This window comes from Narcine bancroftii, chromosome 11 (genome assembly GCF_036971445.1).
Source record: "Narcine bancroftii isolate sNarBan1 chromosome 11, sNarBan1.hap1, whole genome shotgun sequence".
Taxonomy (NCBI): domain Eukaryota; kingdom Metazoa; phylum Chordata; class Chondrichthyes; order Torpediniformes; family Narcinidae; genus Narcine; species Narcine bancroftii.
Genome location: NC_091479.1, coordinates 105,298,953 through 105,319,818, shown reverse-complemented (window position 1 = coordinate 105,319,818; position 20,866 = coordinate 105,298,953). Strand labels below are relative to the sequence as shown.

Sequence of the window (20,866 nt, the reverse complement as noted above, 5' to 3'; positions counted from 1 at the left end):
GTGGAGAGAGTGAACACATTTAAGTTCTTGGGAGTCACTATCTCAGATCCAACACACTAATGGCATCGTGAAGAAAACACATCAGTGCCTCAGGGGTTTGCAGAGGTTTGGTACTGCCCTGTGTTATGTTCTAAACATGTCGCTTACCCAAGGAGGTATCAGATAGGATGAGATAAAGGGTACAAGCACCCACACTAGTACAGAACCGTTCGGCTGAATGGCTTGGCTGCTTATTCTCTGTAATTCCTTGCAAAAAAAATGACAATCTTTTGTTGACCTTTTAACATTGTTTATTAATGATGGCCTTTAGATTGACTTTATATTCTTGGAAGTATTAATCTACGTTCTACAGGAAGACACACAAAGCTCATATTCATTTCCACATCAGCTGCTATGGATTGTGATGGGCTGGCTCCAACCACGAGGCAATTCAAAGATACTCACTGCGTACTTCCTGCAGGCGGGACATGATGCAGAGGCCCAGCCTTTAGAATGAGATGCTTCAGTTCATGTTATTGTTCTAAACTTTGGATCGCCCTCCCCAACAGCACTGACAACAACAGCATCTACTTTCTCAGAAAAATAAGGAGGTTTGGCATAACCTCCCTGTCCCTCAACAACGTCTACAGGAAACATGGACCCACCGTACCCTGGACACTCTTTTCTCCCCCTTCCCAGAGGGGAAAAGGCTCAAGAGGGTGAAATTGTTCACCCGCAGGTTTAAAGAGTTTATTCCCTGCAGCCATCAGGCTCCTGAAAGACCCCCACCCAGTGCTCTCCTGCTGCCCTTGCTTGGGGCTGATTGATCTTCCTTTTCACAGCAATCTTATACTCTTTACGTGACTGTATGAATGCTAGAGATAACCTGTTTGGCTGCTTGCAGAACAACCCTTCTCATAGTACTAGATATTCTGTGACCTATAAACGACTGGGAGAGGAATATAAAGTTATGAGGGGGACAGATAGGGTGGGTGGTCAAAATCTCTCTCCTGTGGCAGGAGTTAATGGCAAGAGTGCAGAGGGTTGGGGGTTTAGTGGGAATCTGATGGGGAAATTTTCACGCAGAGAGTAGTTGGGATCTGGTACCTGAGGAAGTGGTGCCGTGGTAAACCATTGAATCACCGAGTCATGGGAACTAATGGGTAAGCGGGGTTGGCACAGGTGAGGGCAGAGTGGATGTGGTGATCTGAATGGCCCACTTCTGGGCTGGGTCTCTTCCCTCCCCGGCATTTCCACAGCGCAGGCAGGAAGGGTGCCTTCAACAGGGCCACCTTCACTTTCTCTCTCTCTGCAACGCTGCTTGGTTGATCTCATCAACTCGTGGCTACACTACAACATCACCAGGAGGAGGAGAGTATCCAGATGTCAGGCCATTACCAAACTCAGCACCAGGGAGGTTGGCCAGCTTATCCTATTGTTATTGAAAAGCATTTGCATTCTAGAAAGGAAGGCTACTTGTACAAAAAACACACGGAAGTGCTGGGGAAACTCCACCAGTCTTGCAATCTATTTATATACATCAAGGTCAGTAATTTGTAATTCCTGATCTTTGACCTGTTTGTTATATCACACGGGACGACCCAAGTGTTCTCTGGAAGAGGATGGTGAGGATGATCCCCAGGACCTGTAAAGTAATCAGCAAACATGAGCAAGGTGCAGGGGTCCTGAAAGAAATGGCTTCAAACAGAGCAGGAGATGTCCTTACTGTGATCAGGGAGATACAGAAGGCAATGGCTGCAAAGATGTGAAGCTTGGAGTTGATTGTTCCCTCAATGGCTTTCTTACAGTCCTGCATCAGAAGAAGCCACAGTCAGTCAGAGACAGACTTACATCACTCCACAGTCACAGAGGCAACTCCCTCATGAATTGGACAAAGTTCAGCAGGTCCCCGAGGCTTCATGAACCTCTACCGATATTTGGTAGGAAGTGTCCTGTTCGGATGCATCACAGTGGAGGATGGAAACTACTCTGCCCAAGACTGCACGAAAATGGAGAGAACTGTGAATGCAGCTCAGGCCATATCTTGCAAATCTGTCATCTCTGTCTGTCCCTTCCATGGAATCGGGAGAGCTGCCAACATATGAAAGACCTCTCCCACCAAGGTCACCTTCCCGTCCCACCAGGCATCCCACCCAGGTCACCTCCCCGTCCCGCCAGGCAAAAGATATCAAGCTTGAAGCACAAACATTCAGATTCAAGGACCATTTTCCCTGTTGTTCTCAGACTGGAACCCCCACCCCCCCCCCCCCCCTTACCCCTGTGTGCAAGATGATGCCCTTTCAGTCTTGTTTAACTGTATTTTTAGAATCATAGAACATAGAACCAAAGACTATTACAGCAGAGAAGCAGGCCATTTAGGCCTTCTAGTCTGTGCCAAACTATTCTCCATAGTCCCACTGACCTGCACCCAGTCCATCACCCTCCATTCCCCTCCCATCCATGGACCTGTCCAAATTCTTCTTAAATGTTAAAATTGAGCCCACATTCACCACTTCAGCTGGCAGCTCGTTCCACATTCCCACCACTCTCTGTGTGAAGAAGTTCCCCCTCATGTTCCCTCTAAACTTTTCCCCTTTCACCCTTAACCAATGTCCTATGGTTTGTATCCCACCTACCCTCAGTGGGAAAAGGCCACCTACATTTACTCTGTCCCCCTCATAATTTTAAACATCTCTATCAAATCTCCCCTCATTCTCCAATGCTCCAGGGAATAAAGTCCTAACCTGTTTAACCTTTCCCTGTAACTCAGTTCCTGAAGTCTTATATCCTGCATGTTACCCTAGTTACACAACACCTTGCTCTTAAAATTAAGTATGGCTTGATATTCCTGGATAGCACACACACAAAGTGCTGGGGAACAATGAAGAATTACATTTAATGCATCATTTTTTGCAACATTGTCAGAGAAAATCTTACTTCGTGTTTAGCTGAGCTGTAGCATCCTCTCTGCTGACCAGATTCACTAGTGTAACCACAGCAATCCAGCTGGAATGTAAAGCATACAGTTAGTTATCACCAAGAGTCGGTGTCACCATGGGCAGACACACGGTACCGGCTCCCAGCTGCACCACAGCCCAGCTGATGTGGCTGCACTGCCGAGAGTTGAGCCTTTGCTGCCAGCTCAGTGCGATCCTCAAGGACTGGGCTCAGGAGGTGGACCTTGGAGAGGAAGCCTGGCTGTGCCCTGTTTTCAGCTGGACCAGGTAGGAGTTGTAGAGTTTCTGCCCCACCTGTCTGTGCTGCCCAAACGTCCCATTTGCCTGCGATCAGCCCACACCATTCTAAACGTCCTATCCACATACCTGTCTAAATGTCTCATGTACAAAATTACTGCCCATACCTTGCAGCAGCTCTCATACCCCCCTGTATGTGAAGAGGGTGTCCCTCAGGTTCTCTCCCCCCACCTCAAACCTGTGCCGTCTAGTTTGAGACTCCCCTACCCTGGGACCATCCACCTTATCCGTCCCCCCTCACGGATTCCTAACCCTCCGCTCCAGGGAAGAATCCCAGTCTATCCACCCTCTCCTAATTCATGCCCCCCGGTCCCGGTAACATCGTTGTGTTCCGTTCCAGTTAGTGTGAGTTCCCACGTGGACCAGACATTTCCAGGGAGGGTGTTGAGCACACATCCACTCCATCCAGGTCCAAGTCAGAAATCACTGATCGTTCACGATGGAGGAACCGGTGGATGTCAGCCCACTGCCTCTCTGACTCAAAGCCCCATATCCCCCAAACAAGTCTTTGTTTAGATCTCTGCATCTAAATGGAAGCCTCCTTCTCCCTGCAATGATGCCCACCCTTTGGACTGCCTGCCCTTCCCCACCTAATCTGCAGTGATTTACATTAACCTTCCCCATTCTCTTGTCAGAGGGCGCCCCTCATCACAGGCACCAGTGCTAGAAGTCGCAGGGCTCTCGGCGAGCACACGGAACAGGGTTTCACCCGCTTTTGGGAAGGAATCAGTTGGATCCTGTGTAGGATCCAGTGTAGGATCCAGTTGGATCCTGTGTAGGATCCAGTTGGATCCTGTGAGCAGCTGGAATTGAAAAACGTTGGGATGCAGCAAAGGAACATTGTGACTCAGACACACTCGCCTCGATACAACTGGCTTCATAGTACACCAGGGTCCCGAAGAAAGTGCAGGGGAGGACAGAGCTAGCATAGGTTCGAGAGGGAATGGCCTTCCACACTGGGAGCTGCATGCACTGTCATTCCCCACACTGGGAGCTGTGTGCACTGCCGTTCCCCACACTGGGAGCTGCGTGCCATTCCCTACACTGGGAGTTGTGTGCATGGCATTCCCCTCACTGGGAGCTGCGTGCACTGTTGTTCCCCACCCTTGGAGCTGCGTGCACTACCGTTCCCCATGCTGGGAGCTGCGTGCCATTTCCCACCCTGGGAGCAGTGTGCACTACCGTTCCCCACCCTGGGAGCAGTGTGCACTACCGTTCCCCATGCTGGGAGCTGCGTGCACTGTCGTTCACCACCCTGGGAGCAGTGTGCCATTCCCCACGCTGGGAGCTGCGTGCGCTACCGTTCCCCATGCTGGGAGCTGCGTGCACTGTCGTTCCCCACACTGGGAGCAGTGTGCCATTTCCCACCCTGGGAGCAGTGTGCCATTCCCCACACGGGGAGCTGTGTGCACTGCCGTTCCTCACACTGGGAGCTGTGTGCACTGTCGTTCCCCACCCTTGGAGCTGCATGCACTACCGTTCCCCATGCTGGGAGCTGCATGCACTGTCGTTCCCCACCCTTGGAGCTGCATGCACTACCGTTCCCCATGCTGGGAGCTGCATGCACTGTCGTTCCCCACACTGGGAGCTGTGCTGAACCTACAGTTTTGTGCAGGGCATTGATCATGCAGGTAAAGTCGGCTTTGCTCAGGTCCACAGTCTTGACGTAGGCGGTCTGCAGCTGTTCAATCACCTGATAACACAGAAGATTTATGTTCAACTTCACAACGAACAGCAGTGGTCTGCCCAACCAACCCGGCTGGAGACGTCCTCTTGTCTGACCACTGAGGGTCAGGGAATCAATGAATCACTGATCCACTGATCCATGGAAGCTCCAACATCCCCTGGACTGACCCACAGAGGCTCCATCCCCTGGACCATTGACCCACCTAGGATCAATCATCCTCCCAACTGATCCGCTGACCCACTGAGGAACCGGCATGTGCTGAACCACTAACCTAAGGAAGGTCCAACATCCCCTGACAGACCCACTGACCCATAGAGCATCTGACATCCCTTGGACCACTGACCCATGGAGGATCCAACATCCCCTGGAGAGACCCACTGACCAATGAAGGGTCCGATATCCCCGGAACACTGATGCATTGAGGGTCTGACATCCTCTGGACCAATGACCCATTGACCAATGGTGGGTCCAACATCCCCTGGAGAGACCAACTGACCCTTGGAGGGTCCGACATCCCCTGGAGAGATCCACTGACCCATGGAGGGTCTGACATCCACTGGAGAGACCCACTGACCCATGGAGGGTCCAACATCCCCTGGACCAATGACCCACTGAGACTCTGCAGCTTGATTCCAACAACTGTTTCTCTGAGCCCTGAAGCACGGGTCAGTTTATGAATGGCCTGTGGCCTGGCCTCGGAGAACTCACACACTGGGCCTTCACAAAAGCAGGCAAGACAAGAGTAGGGACGTACCTGGTCTTTCTGCACAAAGGCCCAGACTGCAACTCCCATTTCAATGAAAAACAAAACAATCAGGAGTCCCAGGTACTGAAAGAGAGAGAGGGAAGAGTGAGACTCTGAGATCCACATACAGTGTAACCTCCTGGGGCAGGACAACAGCAAGACTTGGCCATTCCATTAGAACACAACCATTGTTCAGCCCACCGCAAATGTTTAAACCCTGTCCTGATGAGCTCTGACCCCATGCACACATCCTATGAACTCTGACCCCACAAACCTTGACCCCACAAACACCAACCCCACAAAACCTGACCCCATAAACCTTGATCCAATGAACCTTGACCCAATGAAACTAAGGAGATGGTTAAGTTGACCCAAGTCACCTATCAGTTAGACCCCAAGGGACACTCTCCCTACCTGAGGAATTCTCTCCCTGAGGGATATTCTCTCTCTGAGGGACACTCTCCCTGAGAGACACTTTCTCTGCAGGACATTTTTCCACCTGGTCCAGATCCCTCTCCAAGCTTTGAAAACCTTCTTCACTGTCCACAAAACCTTCACTCTTAGTGTCATCTGCAAACTTCCTGACCCAATTTACCACATTGTCATCCAGATCATTGATATAGATGACAAACAACAATGGTCCCAGCACCGATCCCTGAGACACACCACTCGTCACAAGCCACTACTCTCTGGCTTCTCCCGTCCAGCCATTGTTGAATCCAGTTCACCATTTCACCATGGATACCGAGCGTCTGAACCTTCCTGACTAACTTCCCATGCGGGACCTTGTCAAAGGCCTTACTGAAGTCCATGTAGACAATGTTCACAGCCTTTACTTCATCAACTTTCCTGGTAATCTCGAAAAACTCTATGACATTGGTTAAACTCGACCTACAAAGCCATATTGAAGTTCCCTAATTAATTTCTGATGATCTAAATAATTGTATATCCCATCTCTTACAACATCTTCCAATAATTTACCTACAACTGATGTCTGTAACACTGGCCTATAATATCTAGGGTTACTTTTGAAGTCTTTTTTAAACAACAGAACAATGGGAGCTACCCTCCAACCCTCCATCACCTCACTCATGGCTAAGAACATGTTAAATATTTCTGCCAGAGCCCGTGCGATTTCTATACCAGCCTCCCTCAAGGTCCAAGGGAATATCTTGTCAGGCCCTGGGGATTTGTCTGCCAAAAACCTCATGTCTTCTTTTACCTTCCTGATTTATTTCTTGAATTTTTTTATACTCCCCAAGTACCTCATTTATTACATCTTGCCTCTACCTGATACTCCTCTCTCTTCTTTCAAACCAGATCCCCAATATCCCTCGACAACCAAGGTTCCCTGTACCTGCCAACCTCGCCTTTGATCCTGACAGGAACATACAAGCTCTATACTCTCAAAATTTCCCCTTTGTAGGTTCTCCACGTACATCGCACATCCTTGCCTGAAAACAACTTATCCCAATCCACACATTCCAGATCCTTTCCCATTTCCTACAAATTTCTCTAATTTAGAATCTGAACCCGAGGCCCAGATCTATCCTTCTCCATTATTAACTTGAAACTAATGGCGTTATGATCACTGGACCCAAAAAGTTCCCATACACATGCTTCTGTCACCTGTCCTGCCTTGTTATTTTTGTAATGCTCCAGAATATAAATGCAAATTGTGATTCCACAGCGGGATTTGAACTCTGAGTTCCAGACTGTGCGATCTCTGGGCCAGTGGTTCAGTCATTATAATAAGAACCGTTTCTTCCTTCGCATGGCTGATTGGTTCAATCCAGACCTTCTGCAGCTGTGAGTCTGTGATGCTGGAACATCAGCGACCACTGTGTCGAACCACAAAGGGAAGCTACTTAATTTTGTTAAACTGATTCTATTTTTAAACAAGTTGTTCATCTGAGAAAATCAGTCAACCTTCTAGAAATGTACTGAACAGGAAACAACCAAGAGGCCGTTACTCAGGGTATGAGTCATTACTCATTGCCTGAACAAGCAAGGTTTACTGATACTTCCAACCATGCACGGGCATAGTACTGCAGAAGTGGCCCAGTGCTGGAACCTGGATCCCCATCGACAGTGAACAGGCTGGAGAAGAAGAATTCGTACCGGGATGATCAAAAATCCTTCTCCCGTTATGAGGAAAACAGGAATCTGGAGTAATATGGAAGTGTACACATTGCAGGAACACGAGAGAGAGCTGTTGAATAATTCTTCAAACTGGAATCATTATTAACAAGCCTGAATGATCTGATGAATAATTATCCAACAAATATTTATTTGTTTGATCCCTTGGGGGATCTGTGCTGACTCAATTCCCCAAATAGCTCTGATAACTCACAGGCAAGTTCACTGAAGCTGAGACTGTTGGTGCAGATTAATTCACTGAGGGAGATTGGGAGATAGAACGAGGGTTGGGATGGCCAATAGTCGTGGTGAGCCTCAGCTCCGATTCAGGACAATGAAGGATAAAAAAGAGTGGTCAACGTCCACTGGCAGTGCAAGTGAGGTGAGGTTTAGTGACCAATGTTAGCAGATCATTAAAATATGGGGCCAGGTTAAAACAATCACCAAAATATTGAAATGTTAGAGATCAAAACATGAAGGGTTTTGAATTATTTGTCTCAGGACTTGTAGCCCTGTGGACATTTCTGAACAAAGTAAAAACACAGAAATGCTGGAGGAACTCAGCTGGTCTCACATTTCCTTGAGGAAGGGCTCAGGCCCGAAGTGTTGGTAATATATCTTTACCTCCTATGGACGCTGCGAGACCTGCTGAGTTCCTCCAGCAATTCTGTTTTTACTACAATCACAGCATCTGCAGACTTTCGCTTTTTATGGATAGTTCAGTTTGGTCAAGACACCTTGTCTTGGAGAGGGACAGAGCAGATTCTCCAGCACTGTAAGGCTTCTATCCTGAGATGAGTTCACAAATCCCTCAATGGAAGGTTGAGCGGTTAATTGGATGGGGGTTTAAGGACTGTAAATGTAACGGAAAAAGCAGGTAAGGGGGACTGCGCAGTTTACAGCACCACACACAGGAACCTGTTGCCCCTCGCCAGTGGCCAATACCTCCAACACAACTAAATGTACAAGAGGCAGTAGAAACACAACCTCCTATGTACCCACTGTAATTATGTGTTACATTCACACCCACACTTCTCACTTCATCCCCACGCACGCACACACGTGCACATGTGCACACTCCCAAACACACACTCACCCACACATGCACACACACCCACATACCTCTCACCTCATCCCCACGCACACACACACATGCACACGTGCACACTCCCAAACACACACTCACCCACACATGCACAAACACCCACATACCTCTCACCTCATCCCCACGCACACACACACATGCACACTCCCAAACACACACTCACCCACACATGCACACACACCCACATACCTCTCACCTCATCCCCACACACGTACACATGCACACTCCCAACCACACACACCCACATACCTCTCACCTCATCTTACACACGTACACATGCATACATACTCACAGATGCACTCATGTATAATATGTAATGAAGAAGACCGCAGAGCCCACCTCACTGACAAAAGGCAAAGGAGGAAAAACCCAACACCCAACCCCAACCAACCAATTTTCCCTTGCAACCGCTGCAATCGTGTCTGCCTGTCCCGCATCGGACTTGTCAGCCACAAACGAGCCTGCAACTGACGTGGACTTTTTACCCCCTCCATAAATCTTCGTCCGCGAAGCCAAGCCAAAGAAAGAAGAAAGAAAGGAAGAATGTAATTACACCACTAGGTCACCAGGGGTCACCCCGGGAACCTTGTCTCTAAAGCAGTCCAGAGCTACAGTCTCTCCTTCCAGGTTCGTCTTGCAGAGAGACAAGGCCTCTTAGTGTCCATATTAGTTTATGAAAGCTGTCTTATACTCGCACGGCTGGTGTGGTTATTGTCAGTCCAAATATGTACACAAACACACATGTACATACCCAAATGCATGTAAATACACACGTACACACACAGAGTATACAAACGCACATTGCACATACTTGTCTAAATAGCCATAGACCCACACAAACAATCACACTGAATCAGATGACCAGATCGTGCCTTCACTTGAATATTCTCTTGGATATATCCTCACTAAACTAATGGCATTACCACATGTGCCGTTATTGAGTGGAACCAGATACTTACAATCCAGAGCATACACTTGTATTGCCGAGTTATACTCAGGTATCCGAGAAATCCAGTGACCAGGAGCAAGCTCCCCGCTGCCCACATCACGTAAATACCTGGAGAGGGAGCAGAGACAATGATTTCCCTTCCTTGACCCACCTTAGTCCGTGATGTGACTCCGACCCTCCCCACTTCCTGCACGCCCTCACAGTGGGTTTGTTGTGGTCATGTGCCACATACCAGCGCAAGCAATGTGACGATGGCTTTAGGCATTCTCCTCTGTGCTCTGGAAGGAGAGCTTCCAGTTTCAAACACAGATTTTAGAAACATTTAGCAAATCAGTGTTTTCTCTCAGATTTAGAGTCAGTCAGTGAGGCAACAGGCCCATCAGCCCAACCTGCTCATTCTGACCAAAATGTTCCTCCCACTTGCCTGTGTTTGGCCTTTATCCTTCTAAACCCATCCTATCCATGGTTGAGGTGGCAGGCAGTTGAGGGTGTGGGGCAAGCGGACTGCCTGCCCCTCTTTTGGGGTTACGCGCAGCCCCGGATGTCATTAGAATGGGAGCATGTGGTATCCGAGGGGATGGCATCCGAGCTCTGAGAACAGTGAACTCCCCAGGGGCTCGAGTGTGTTGTAGATAGTAACAACACGATTTTAATTTGTAAATGTAAATTGTATGTAATAAAGTGTGGCATTGACTTACTGCCCTATCGCTTTTTCCACTTTATTAGATGTAGTTGTGTGACCCATAGGGGACTCTGCAGCTCTTTTTGACATTTTCACAGTCTTCAAAGCCCGTGAGCAGCAGAGACACATGATGACGAGCCGTCTATGATGAATCTGGCATCTGTGTATGGTGAATCAGAGACGCTGGACTCTTTTTTTCTGCTGGCACTAATAAAATAAGGATTCCCTAGGGTTCCACTAATTATCGACATGGACCGCCATGAGATATTCAAGCATGTCATAGCCAAGCCAAAGAAGAAAGAAATAAAGAAGTGAACCGGTGTGGACTCGAAAGGTTATATGGTTATTAGTTTGGGTTTGTCATGTTGTTTGTTGAAAACAGGAGCCTGTATGAGTCTTGATGCAGGATCTCAACCCAAAACCTTGACAGATGCTCCACTGCCCGACCTGTTAAATTCGTGTTCAGCTGCAGACTCCAGATCTGCTCTCTCTTGTCCTCTAGACAGGAAGATACGAACAACGCCTGGACACCAGCACCCCCAGGTTCAAGAACAGTCTACTTCCAACAGCCACCAGGCTCTTGAACCTCCCCTTGTTACATTGATCAGGGACTGCTCCCTCACCACAAAGGACTCTCTGCACTGGTGTAACACCACTGCTCTCTGCCACTATAAAGAGATTTATCCTTTGTCTCATTCTAATTTAGTGTATACTATTGGAATATTTTTTCTTTACAAAATATTTGTTTGCAGCAAGTTTGAATTTCAGTGCAGATTGCCATGTGGAGCACGTGTGGTAACATTCTTGTGATCTCCTGCATCCCTTTATACGTTTGCCTCCTTGGCCTGGTTGTGTGGCCACTATGGTCCTTCATTGAGGTCACACCTGGTGATAATGATGCTGATCGTGGATGCAAGGCAACTCACAAGGTCTTACTGTCTGATTAGACTTGGCTGCCAGCAGGGGCTGACACAGAGCAGGAGACACACAGACTGCAGATCTGTAATGGAGACGCAGCCTCATAGCAGGCCTCATGGTGCTCTTTACATCAACTTTAAAGTAAAGAACCTTTTCCTTCATCCATGTGTTGTCGAAGAACTCACACACGTGAATACAAGATGGAACATGGTGTCAGAAGTGGGATGAGGGAAATTAGAAGGAAATACTTTAAAAGGTAAAATCTAAAGTCAGCAACTGATCAGTGAAAAGAAGCTAACACAGTAAAAAATGGAAGGATTACATCCACCAGCAAAACTTCAGCTGACAGGAAAAGTGGCTGAAAATTGGAACAGATTTAAACAGCATTTTGGATTGTATTTAGCGGCAGTTGTAGCTGACGGGAAAAGTGATAAAGTGAGATGGTCAGTTTTCTTACATGACGTGGGTGATGAAGCCCTGGAGGTGTATAATAACTTCACATTTGCTACTGAAGGAGACAAAATGAAACTGGAAAAAATAATGGAACAGTTTGAGGCATACTGCATTGAGCCACATATTTTTCACATGTGTATAGAAAATGGAAGAAAGTATTGATCAGTATGTGTCTGAATTGAGAAACAGAAGCAAAACGTGTGAATTTGGTGGAATAACCGACTCTCTGATAAAAGGCAGACTTGTGTGGTATTCCAGATAATAATTTAAGGGAAAGACTGCTAAGAGAGCAAAATCTAGTTCTGGAAAAAGTCAGAGCACTCTGTAGAGCTGCAGAAACTGTAAAAATTCAGATAAAAGAGCTGATCAGTGAAAATGGCTGCAACGTGGAATCAGTGAGCAAGAACAGGCATAAACTATTTAACAAAAAGAGCATCAAAGTGGAAAGAGAGGCATGGCCAGTGAACAAAAATGAAAGGGATGAAAGGGACAATTGAAAGCCATGTTGTCGATGCGGTATATAACACCTACCCAAAAAGTATCCAGCATATGGTAAAACATGCTACATGTGCAACAAAAACAACCATTATGCCTGTTGCTGTAGGAATGAAGTGCAACAAAGCAAGGTTCCGATAAAAGGGAGATAGATGTTGTGACTGAAAACAAGAAAGAAAACAAGAGACTGGATGTTGAGATTAAAAGTGAATGACATTTACATTTCAGTAAAATTGGATACTGGAGCACAAATTAATGTAATATTGGAGACCGATTTTAAGAAGATTAGACCCAGACCAAAGATGTATGGAACAAAAGTGAAGGTGACAGGATATTCAGGTACCGATATACCAGTGCAAGGAGAATGCAGGGTCAAAGTGAAACACAAGGACAAAGAGCACATGCTAGCAATCATCATGGTACCAAAAGGCGTACAGGCCATACTGGGTTTAATAGCCTGTGAGAAACTGAACCTGGTAAAGAGAGTCCTCGTTGTGGAAAGCGAAGGAGAGACAGTCTATGATGAACTCATGAAAGAATCCAATGACCTATTTCAGGGTCTAGGCTGCCTTCCAGGAGAACACACGATCAGAATGGATAAACGTGTGCCACCAATAATACATCCATGCAGAAAAGTTCCATTTCTGCTTCAAAAGCAACTAAAAGCAGAGTTGGACAGGATGGAAAGCCTGAATGTGGTTCAGAAGATACATGAGCCAAAGGAGTGGGTGAGTTCACTCATTGTTGTGGACAAAAAGAATGGAAAGCTTAGAATTTACCTGGCTCCAAGAGACCGAAACAGACCAATAAAGAGAGAACACTTTAACTTCCGACATGTAAAGAAATCATATCACAATTTAATCATCAGGATTTTGGCAGCAAGTTCAAGACTATGTACGTTCAATACTCCATTTGGCAGATCCTAAGGTTCCCATTCGGAATCGCCTCAGCTCCTGAAATGTATCACAAAACTATCCATATTGTCTATGAGCACTTGGAAGGAGTTGATACCTCAATGGATGACATCACAATATGGGGAACCACGAGAATGGAGCATGATGGGAGACTAAGGAAAGTGTTGGAAGCAACAAGGAAAACAAACCTGAAGCTGAATAGAGAGAAATGCCAGCATGGGGTGACAGAACTAACATTTGTAGGAGATAATATTGGCAATGAGGGCATCAGACCAGATCCCAGAAAGGTGTCCGGCACAATGCAAAAAGGACGTAGAGAAGTTTAATGGAATGGTCAACTATATGGGTAAATTCATATCCAACCTCTCAGAAAAGACGGTTCCATTGAGAAGACGAACAGAAAAGAACATTGAATGGGAGTGGAATCATGAACATGAAAAGTCATGGAGCGAACTAAAGAAACTGCTCACGGAGGAACAAGTTCTGAGGTTTTACGACCCAGCGAGACCCATCAAGATATCATCATACGCATCACACAGTGGGGCTTGGTGCAGTTCTTCTGCAGAAGTATGATGACTGGCAGCCCATTGCGTATGCATCACGCTCAATGACAGACGCGGATACACAAAATGCTCAAATTAAAAAGGAGCTGCTTAGCATCACATATGTCTGGGAAAGATTTCATCAGTTTGTGTCAGGACAAGCAATCAGGGTAGAGACTGACCATAAGCCCTTGATTGCATTGTTCCAAAAGCCATTAAATGAATGTCCACTTAGAATACTGTTACGAGCCCAAAGGACCCCAAAACCCAGCAGCAATACAAGTGGTTTTTAAAACAAGTTATTTTTAATCAACTTCAAAATGAAAATAAAATCAAACTTTAACTTAACAATCCCAAATAACCCCCTTCTAATTCTAAGCGCACATGTATGTAATGTGTGTGTAAATTCAAGAAAAGTTCTTTGGTTCACAGTTCAATCTCACTTCTTCCTCCAAGTTCTCTGGTTACAGGCAATCACCATACTGTCCACAGAATTTAACATGTATAAAGTTCACCAGGCTTGATGCTTGAAAGGTAAATGTTTACCACTCAGGAAAGTTCTTGTAGGGTTTGCAGAGAGATATATTTGTTGCTCCAGGATTTCCACAACTGAGGTACCACCACTAGTCACCTCAGAGACTCGCTAATGAAATTTTCCCCATCAGGGTCTTCTAGATGGTAACCTCTTCCTTCAAACTACCACAGAGTTCCATTCCTTCCTCGATTTCAAGAGAAACATCAGACAGATAGCATTTCCAGCCATCTACTGCTCTGGAACTTGCTTTCATCAACAGTTTTCCCTGGATTGCACTTTTCAGATACTTGTCAGTGTCACACACATTGACTGACTGACTTGTTAACTCAACTGTCTCTCTCTTCCAACTCAAACTCCAAAGAGAGCATGTGACTCATGTCTTGCAAAACCCCCACCTTCTCCAGCAAAACAACAGGAGTTCTTTCTTCTGCTCCCATCTGTTGTTAGATAAACAAAATCCAGGAGTGACCTTTCCATGAGCACTTTGCAGAAAGGATACTGATAGACAGCATGACTCCAGCAAGACAATGGTCAAGCATCAGTTCAATTAACACCAGAGATCTTGCAATGTGAATTTTTCAGTCTTTCAAATAAGATCTGTTTTAAAATGAGTGTATATATGTGACCTCCTCTAAATCTTATAAATTCTCCCCAAATATTAATATTGTTACAATACAAAGAATGATGATTAGGCTGCAACACTCTACAGTGAATGTGGGGTACACTCGGGTAAGCTAATGTACACAGCAGACATGTTGTCTAGAGCTGTTGACATGAGAGAGCCTGCAAACACCAAAATGGATGAGGACTTAAATGCCTTTGTGGACATGATCACAAGTGCATGGCTCATATCGGATACAAAAATGGACTTCAAAGTCAGAGACAAACAAAGATGAAACACTGAGACAACTGAGAAAATAACATCTTGGATGGATGGCCCAACCTGAATTAGGACTGCTCACCTGATGTTTCAGAGTACTGGAACCATAGAGTGGAACTATCGGTGGTTGAAGACATCATCTACAAAGGAAGTAAAATGCTTATCCCAAAGAGTCTGAGAAAAGAGATGCTAAAAGGAATCATGGAGGACATCTTGGAATCGAAAAGTGTAAGAAAAGAGCATGAGAGGTGATGTACTGGCCAAGAATCAACAATGATATAACAAATGAAATGTCAAACTGTACAATATGCTGGAAATATCAAATATCAATCTTGCAGAATCACTAAAGCCACACCCAGCGTAGACCTTACCAGAAGGTAGGCACTGACCTATTCAAATGTCAAGGGAAGGACTATCTTGTAGTCACAGACTATTACACCCTGTATCCAGAGGTGTGTAGATTGAACACCACCACTCCAGATGCTGTAATAACAGGTATGAAAGCCATATTCTCCAGACATGGGGTGGCAAGTGACAGACAATGGACCCCAGTTTTGCAATTCAAAGTTCCGACAGTTTGCCAAAGAGTGGGACTTTGTACACACCACATCAAGACCTCATTTTCCACAGTCCAATGGTCTATTGGAAAAATTGGTACAGACAGTGAAAAGACTGATGAACAAGGCAAAAGACAGTGGAACAGACCTACCAGAGTATGCTAGAATACCGCACAACACCGCTCGAGCGTAGTATGTCACCAGCACAAATCCTTATGGGACGTAGGCTAAGATCAAACCTACCCATTCAGGAGAATCTCCTGAAAACAAAAGAGGGGGAGAAGGTGAGGAAGTTCAAAGAACAAAAGAAAGAAAAACAAAAGTATTATTTTGACAGAGGAACAAAAAACCTACAGTAACTCCACACTGGTGACCAAGTAAGGCAAAAAGACAAAACAAACTTATGGACTCAGCATGGAACTGTCTTAGTGAAGTCCAACCAAGATCATACACCATTCAAACAGATGAAGGTGCTGTTCTGTGAAGAAATTGTCGAGACCTTCAAATGGGACCAACCACAGGAGATGGAAAGACGGATACTGTTAAACAAGCTGAATGCACAGCTGAGAAGATATCGTCTGAGGCAACAACTCAGATTCAAGGACAATCAAGAGATTGTCAAGACATGTGAATCCTCCTAAGGGACTCATTGAGTAAATGTAAAGACTCCTAGAATGAAGTAGTGCGATCTTATTCACTCTTCAAGTTTTAGTGAAGACACAAAACAAGTTTAAAAATGTTAACAATGTTGATAATAATGAAAATGTAAGTTCCTGGTGTTAAAGTTAAAATTCCAGTTCTACAAAGAAAACATGTTAGATAAAAGTAAGCTATTTTTATTTTATTTTAAGAAAGGGAGATGTAATGGTACTGATCGTGGATGCAAGGTAACCAGCAAGGCCTTACTATTGGATTAGACTTGGCTGCCAGCAGGGGCTAACACAGAGCAGGAGACACACAGTCTGCAGATCTGTAATGGCCTCATGGTGCTGTTACAACAACTTTAAAGGACCTTTTCCTTCATCCATGTGTTGTCTAAGAACTCACACATATGGAAGATGGAACACAAGATGGAACACCTGGCGTGTCTGCCAATGCTCTCAACCCGCTGTACCCAACTAAAATCAGCCAATCTCTTGCCCTTTACGCTCTCAGCTGATCCCAATCTGGACAGCCTTTGTGGAAACATTTTTCTTCATTCCTCTCCCCCCCCCCCCCACCCCACCCCATTTTTCCACCAATTGCTTTAGAATTCTGCCCCTCCCTGCCCTTAAGGAACAAATTCCTTCCTGTTCACTCTGTCAGGCCCTTGATGAAGTCTCCAGTCAGTCCCCAGTATTCCTAAGAAAACTGTTGCACCCTACCCAAATTCAGTTGTGTTACAACACAGTAGAAGCCAATTCCAGCCACTGATGCCCGTGCTTCCCAATAACCCACCAACTCTGTACATTGTTGGAGGGTGGGAGGAAACCGGAGCACCCACATAAACCCACACAAACACAGGGAGAACAGACTAACTCCTGTTTGGACCACCAGCAGCTGAAGCACATCCACCAACTGTCGAGCGATTGGATTTGGGAATCCATGACCAGATTAGAGGGGTAGCCAATCTCCTCAAGAGGTTCCTGCTTGGAAAAACCGGAAGGTTAGGTACCCAGAGTTTGAAAAGAGAGTTTTAACACTGCTGACCTAAACCTGGTCGGCAAGGACAAGGCAATGGGTGAATGGAAGGGTGTGAGGTTGGACATGACTGAGGGACTTTGCTGGTAGCTCAGGGGTGGGTTCCCCAGGAGGGGAGTTTGTTCCTCAGTGGTTGGGAGATGAGACACTCTGCTTGAGAACTCACCAACACTGAAGCGCTCTGCATTCTCAGCAATCTCAAACAGATTCCTTGTCCTCTGATCAAAGCGGAACCAGAATCCCAGTATCAGGATGAGGAAGCCCAGGAGCTGGAAAACATCGGTCAAGGACATGGTTCTGAGGCCACAAATTCTGGTTTATGTCCTTACACCAGGATAGTTCATCCACAACAACATAATGGCTGAGTTTCTGAATTCAAATCAAGATCAACTCCCTCAGAATGCAGCAGTCCGTTGTGACCCTCAGCCTCTGCTCTGCCCCCCCCACCATGTTCTCACCAGCCCCTCCCCTCTTTGTCCTGAGCCCACCAACATCTCCATTGGCTCCCTCTCCACCCATTGCATCTCCAACACCTTGACCTGTTGCCTCCCCAACTCCAAGGGTGTGGGGCCTGGAGTAGATTCATGCACATGCTACCACCAGCCCCTAACAACGAGTTAAATTCGTCCTTCATCTCATTAGTTATTACTCGTTCATTATCTCATTGATCAGCTGTTTGGAACAGACCAAAAACAAAACTTTCTCTGCTGACTTGGCAATGTTGCAGGAAATGGAGCTGGATGCAAAAATCAGTTCTTTTTCACTCTTAACCCCAACCTTGCTGCACTGGTAGTGTATTCCCCACTGGGCAGATGGATCTGGAGTTTGTGAACTCACTCAGTTCAACCTCTGAAGGTGACAGACACATCCTTACTCCCATACCAATGGCTCTGCATTGGTCTCTCCTCATTTTAAGTCACAATTATCACTTTTGAAATATAACTTTTTTACCTGATTTCAATTGCCAGTGTTGTGTTACTAATTGTATAAACACCACATCAAACAGCTTTAGCATAAAGCTTGGGAGGGAACTGAGTGTGGACTCCACAAAGGGGAAACCAAGAGAACACAAACTTGTCCTCATCGAGGAATCAGCAGTGGAATTCCTGGATGTCAACATCTCTGAAGGTCTATCCTGGGGCCATCACATTGAGGCAATCACAAAGAAAGCTCACCAATTAATTATGGGCGTACTCAAACCATGCTTCTTGGCGCCTCACAGTTCGGCAGACCGCAGAGCCCACCTCACTGACAAAAGACAAAGGAGGAAAAACCCAAAACCCAACCCCAACCAACTAATTTTCCCCTGCAACCGCTGCAACTGTGTCTGCCTGTCCCGCATCGGACTTGTTAGCCACAAACGTCAGCCTGCACCTGACGTGGACATTTACCCCTCCATAAATCTTCGTCTGCGAACCAAGACAAAGAAGAAGAAGAAGAAAGAAAGAAGACTGTAGAGAGCAGTCTGACTGGTTGCATCACTGTCTGGTACAGGGACAGGCTCAGAGAGTTGTGAATTCAGCCAGCACCTTCATGGGCATCAGTCTCCACTCCATTAAAGATGTCTTTAAGAGGTGGCGTCTCAAGAAAGCAGCCTCTATCCTCAAGGACCACCACCACCTGGGCCATTCCCTCTTCACTCTGCTACCATCAGGAAAGAGGTCCAGGAGCTGAAGACGAGCACCCAGAAGCACAAGGACAGCTCCTTCCCCTCCGCCATTAGATTTCTGAACCAACAATGAACCATTTCTTCCTCTTCTTTTGCACTAATTACTTCTGTTTAAATAGTGAACTTATAGAAATGTAATTTATAGTGATTTATCATCTGAATACACAATAACACTGCCACAAGACAACAATAAACCTGATTCTGATCAGATCAGAAATGAAAAACCTTCAGGAGCTCAGACACAGAAATAAGGAATGCCCAACTTACCGAGAACACTAAATTGAGCACGATAAGACAATATTTAAAACACTTTGCGTTTAATTCCGCCATTCTGACAACCTTTTGGGAAGAGTTTCCCCCGTAGCCGTTATGTTCTCTGCCCACAGGCTAGCACCCTGGTATTTAAAGACAGGTTCTGGTGGGAAGCTTCCTGTCAGACCCGTGACTCTGCAGCAAGATGCTTTTCCTCTCAGAAGTCTAGTTTGGAGTCAAACGCACATCCTGAGTTACAGAAGGGTGACCGAGGCAGGGTGAGGTCTGTGCACTCAACCTCACCACTCCTCACTGCTGACTGGCTGGTATTTTGAACATCTGGAAATTTGCATAGTTTTAGTCAGCTAGTGAGAAATGTTTTCTTTGTGATTGTCTGAATGAGCAAAGATCAGGGATGCCAGAGTATAGGAGGGGAGGTCGAGACCATGCATCGCACACCCGTTTGATGTTCTCAATCCAAGTGAGATTGTTCCACAAGAAAATACAGTGACAGACTGGGGTCGCCAGGAACATTCTGCTCACAGAGTAGGCCAAGAATAAATCTGATACTCCCTAACAAACATGGGGGTGGGTACACCTTGACGAAGGGCTCAAGCCCAAAACAATAGAGAGATGGTTAACAGACAGAAACAAGGATTTGGAATAAATGGTTCCATCCCAAGTTGTCAGGCTCTGATCAGTGGAGTACCTCAGCACCCAGTGACAGGCTTTACACAGTATAGTCACAGATGGGCTGAGGGAACCCGAGTTGCTGAGGACATGGTTTACAAGGAGAGGGGAGGATGTAAAACAAGCTTCAAGGGGATGGGGCAGGCTGAGTGGGGGGGGAGATAGAACGGGCTGAGTGAGGGGAGATGGGATGAGGGGATGGGACAGGCTGAGTGAAAGAGATGGGATGGGGGATGGGGAAAGCTAAGTGAGTGGAGTTGGGACAAAGGGATGGGACAGGCTGAGGGGGGGGGGGAGATGGTGGGGACGGTCTGGTTTCTGTATCTCTGATTATCTGCAACCTCTCAAAGTGACAGCAGAGGGAGCTGCAACACTGGGGAAGAAGTGAAATGGGGCATATCAATTCCCCACAGGCCTCACCTCCCCTTCCCTCCTCCTTTTCTCTCCTCCCTCCCTTCCCTCCCCACCCTCCCCTCACCTCTCCTCGCTTTTTCTTTTCTTCCCTACCTTCCCTTCCCTCCCCACCCTCCATCACCTCCCCTCCCTTTTTCTTTTCTCCCCTCCCTTCCTTCCCTCCCCACCCTCCCCTACCCCTCCCCTCCCCTTCTCTCCCCACTCTCTCCACCTCAGAGGAAGACCAGAAACCTGCAGGTGTCTAGTGCAGTACACAAAATGCAGGTGATGCCGTGTCCGTGGAAAGCCAGGGACAGATCTGTCCCGCTTTCCATTGCTGCTGCTTGA

The 20,866-nt window shown here is 46.4% G+C and overlaps 1 protein-coding gene across 1 annotated transcript; it reads right to left on the bottom strand.

Annotated features, from left to right (window-relative positions):
* Positions 1–267: 267 nt before the first annotated feature.
* On the bottom strand, positions 268–19,692 carry LOC138746284 (CD9 antigen-like). The gene is made up of 8 exons (XM_069904472.1): positions 19,451–19,692; positions 17,681–17,783; positions 9,869–9,966; positions 5,675–5,749; positions 4,837–4,926; positions 2,917–2,985; positions 1,706–1,789; positions 268–1,624 (listed from the first exon to the last, which is right to left on the bottom strand). Exons 1-8 carry the CDS (start codon positions 19,511–19,513, stop codon positions 1,562–1,564), a joined length of 645 nt encoding a protein of 214 aa, XP_069760573.1. The 5' UTR covers positions 19,514–19,692; the 3' UTR covers positions 268–1,561.
* Positions 19,693–20,866: the final 1,174 nt, after the last annotated feature.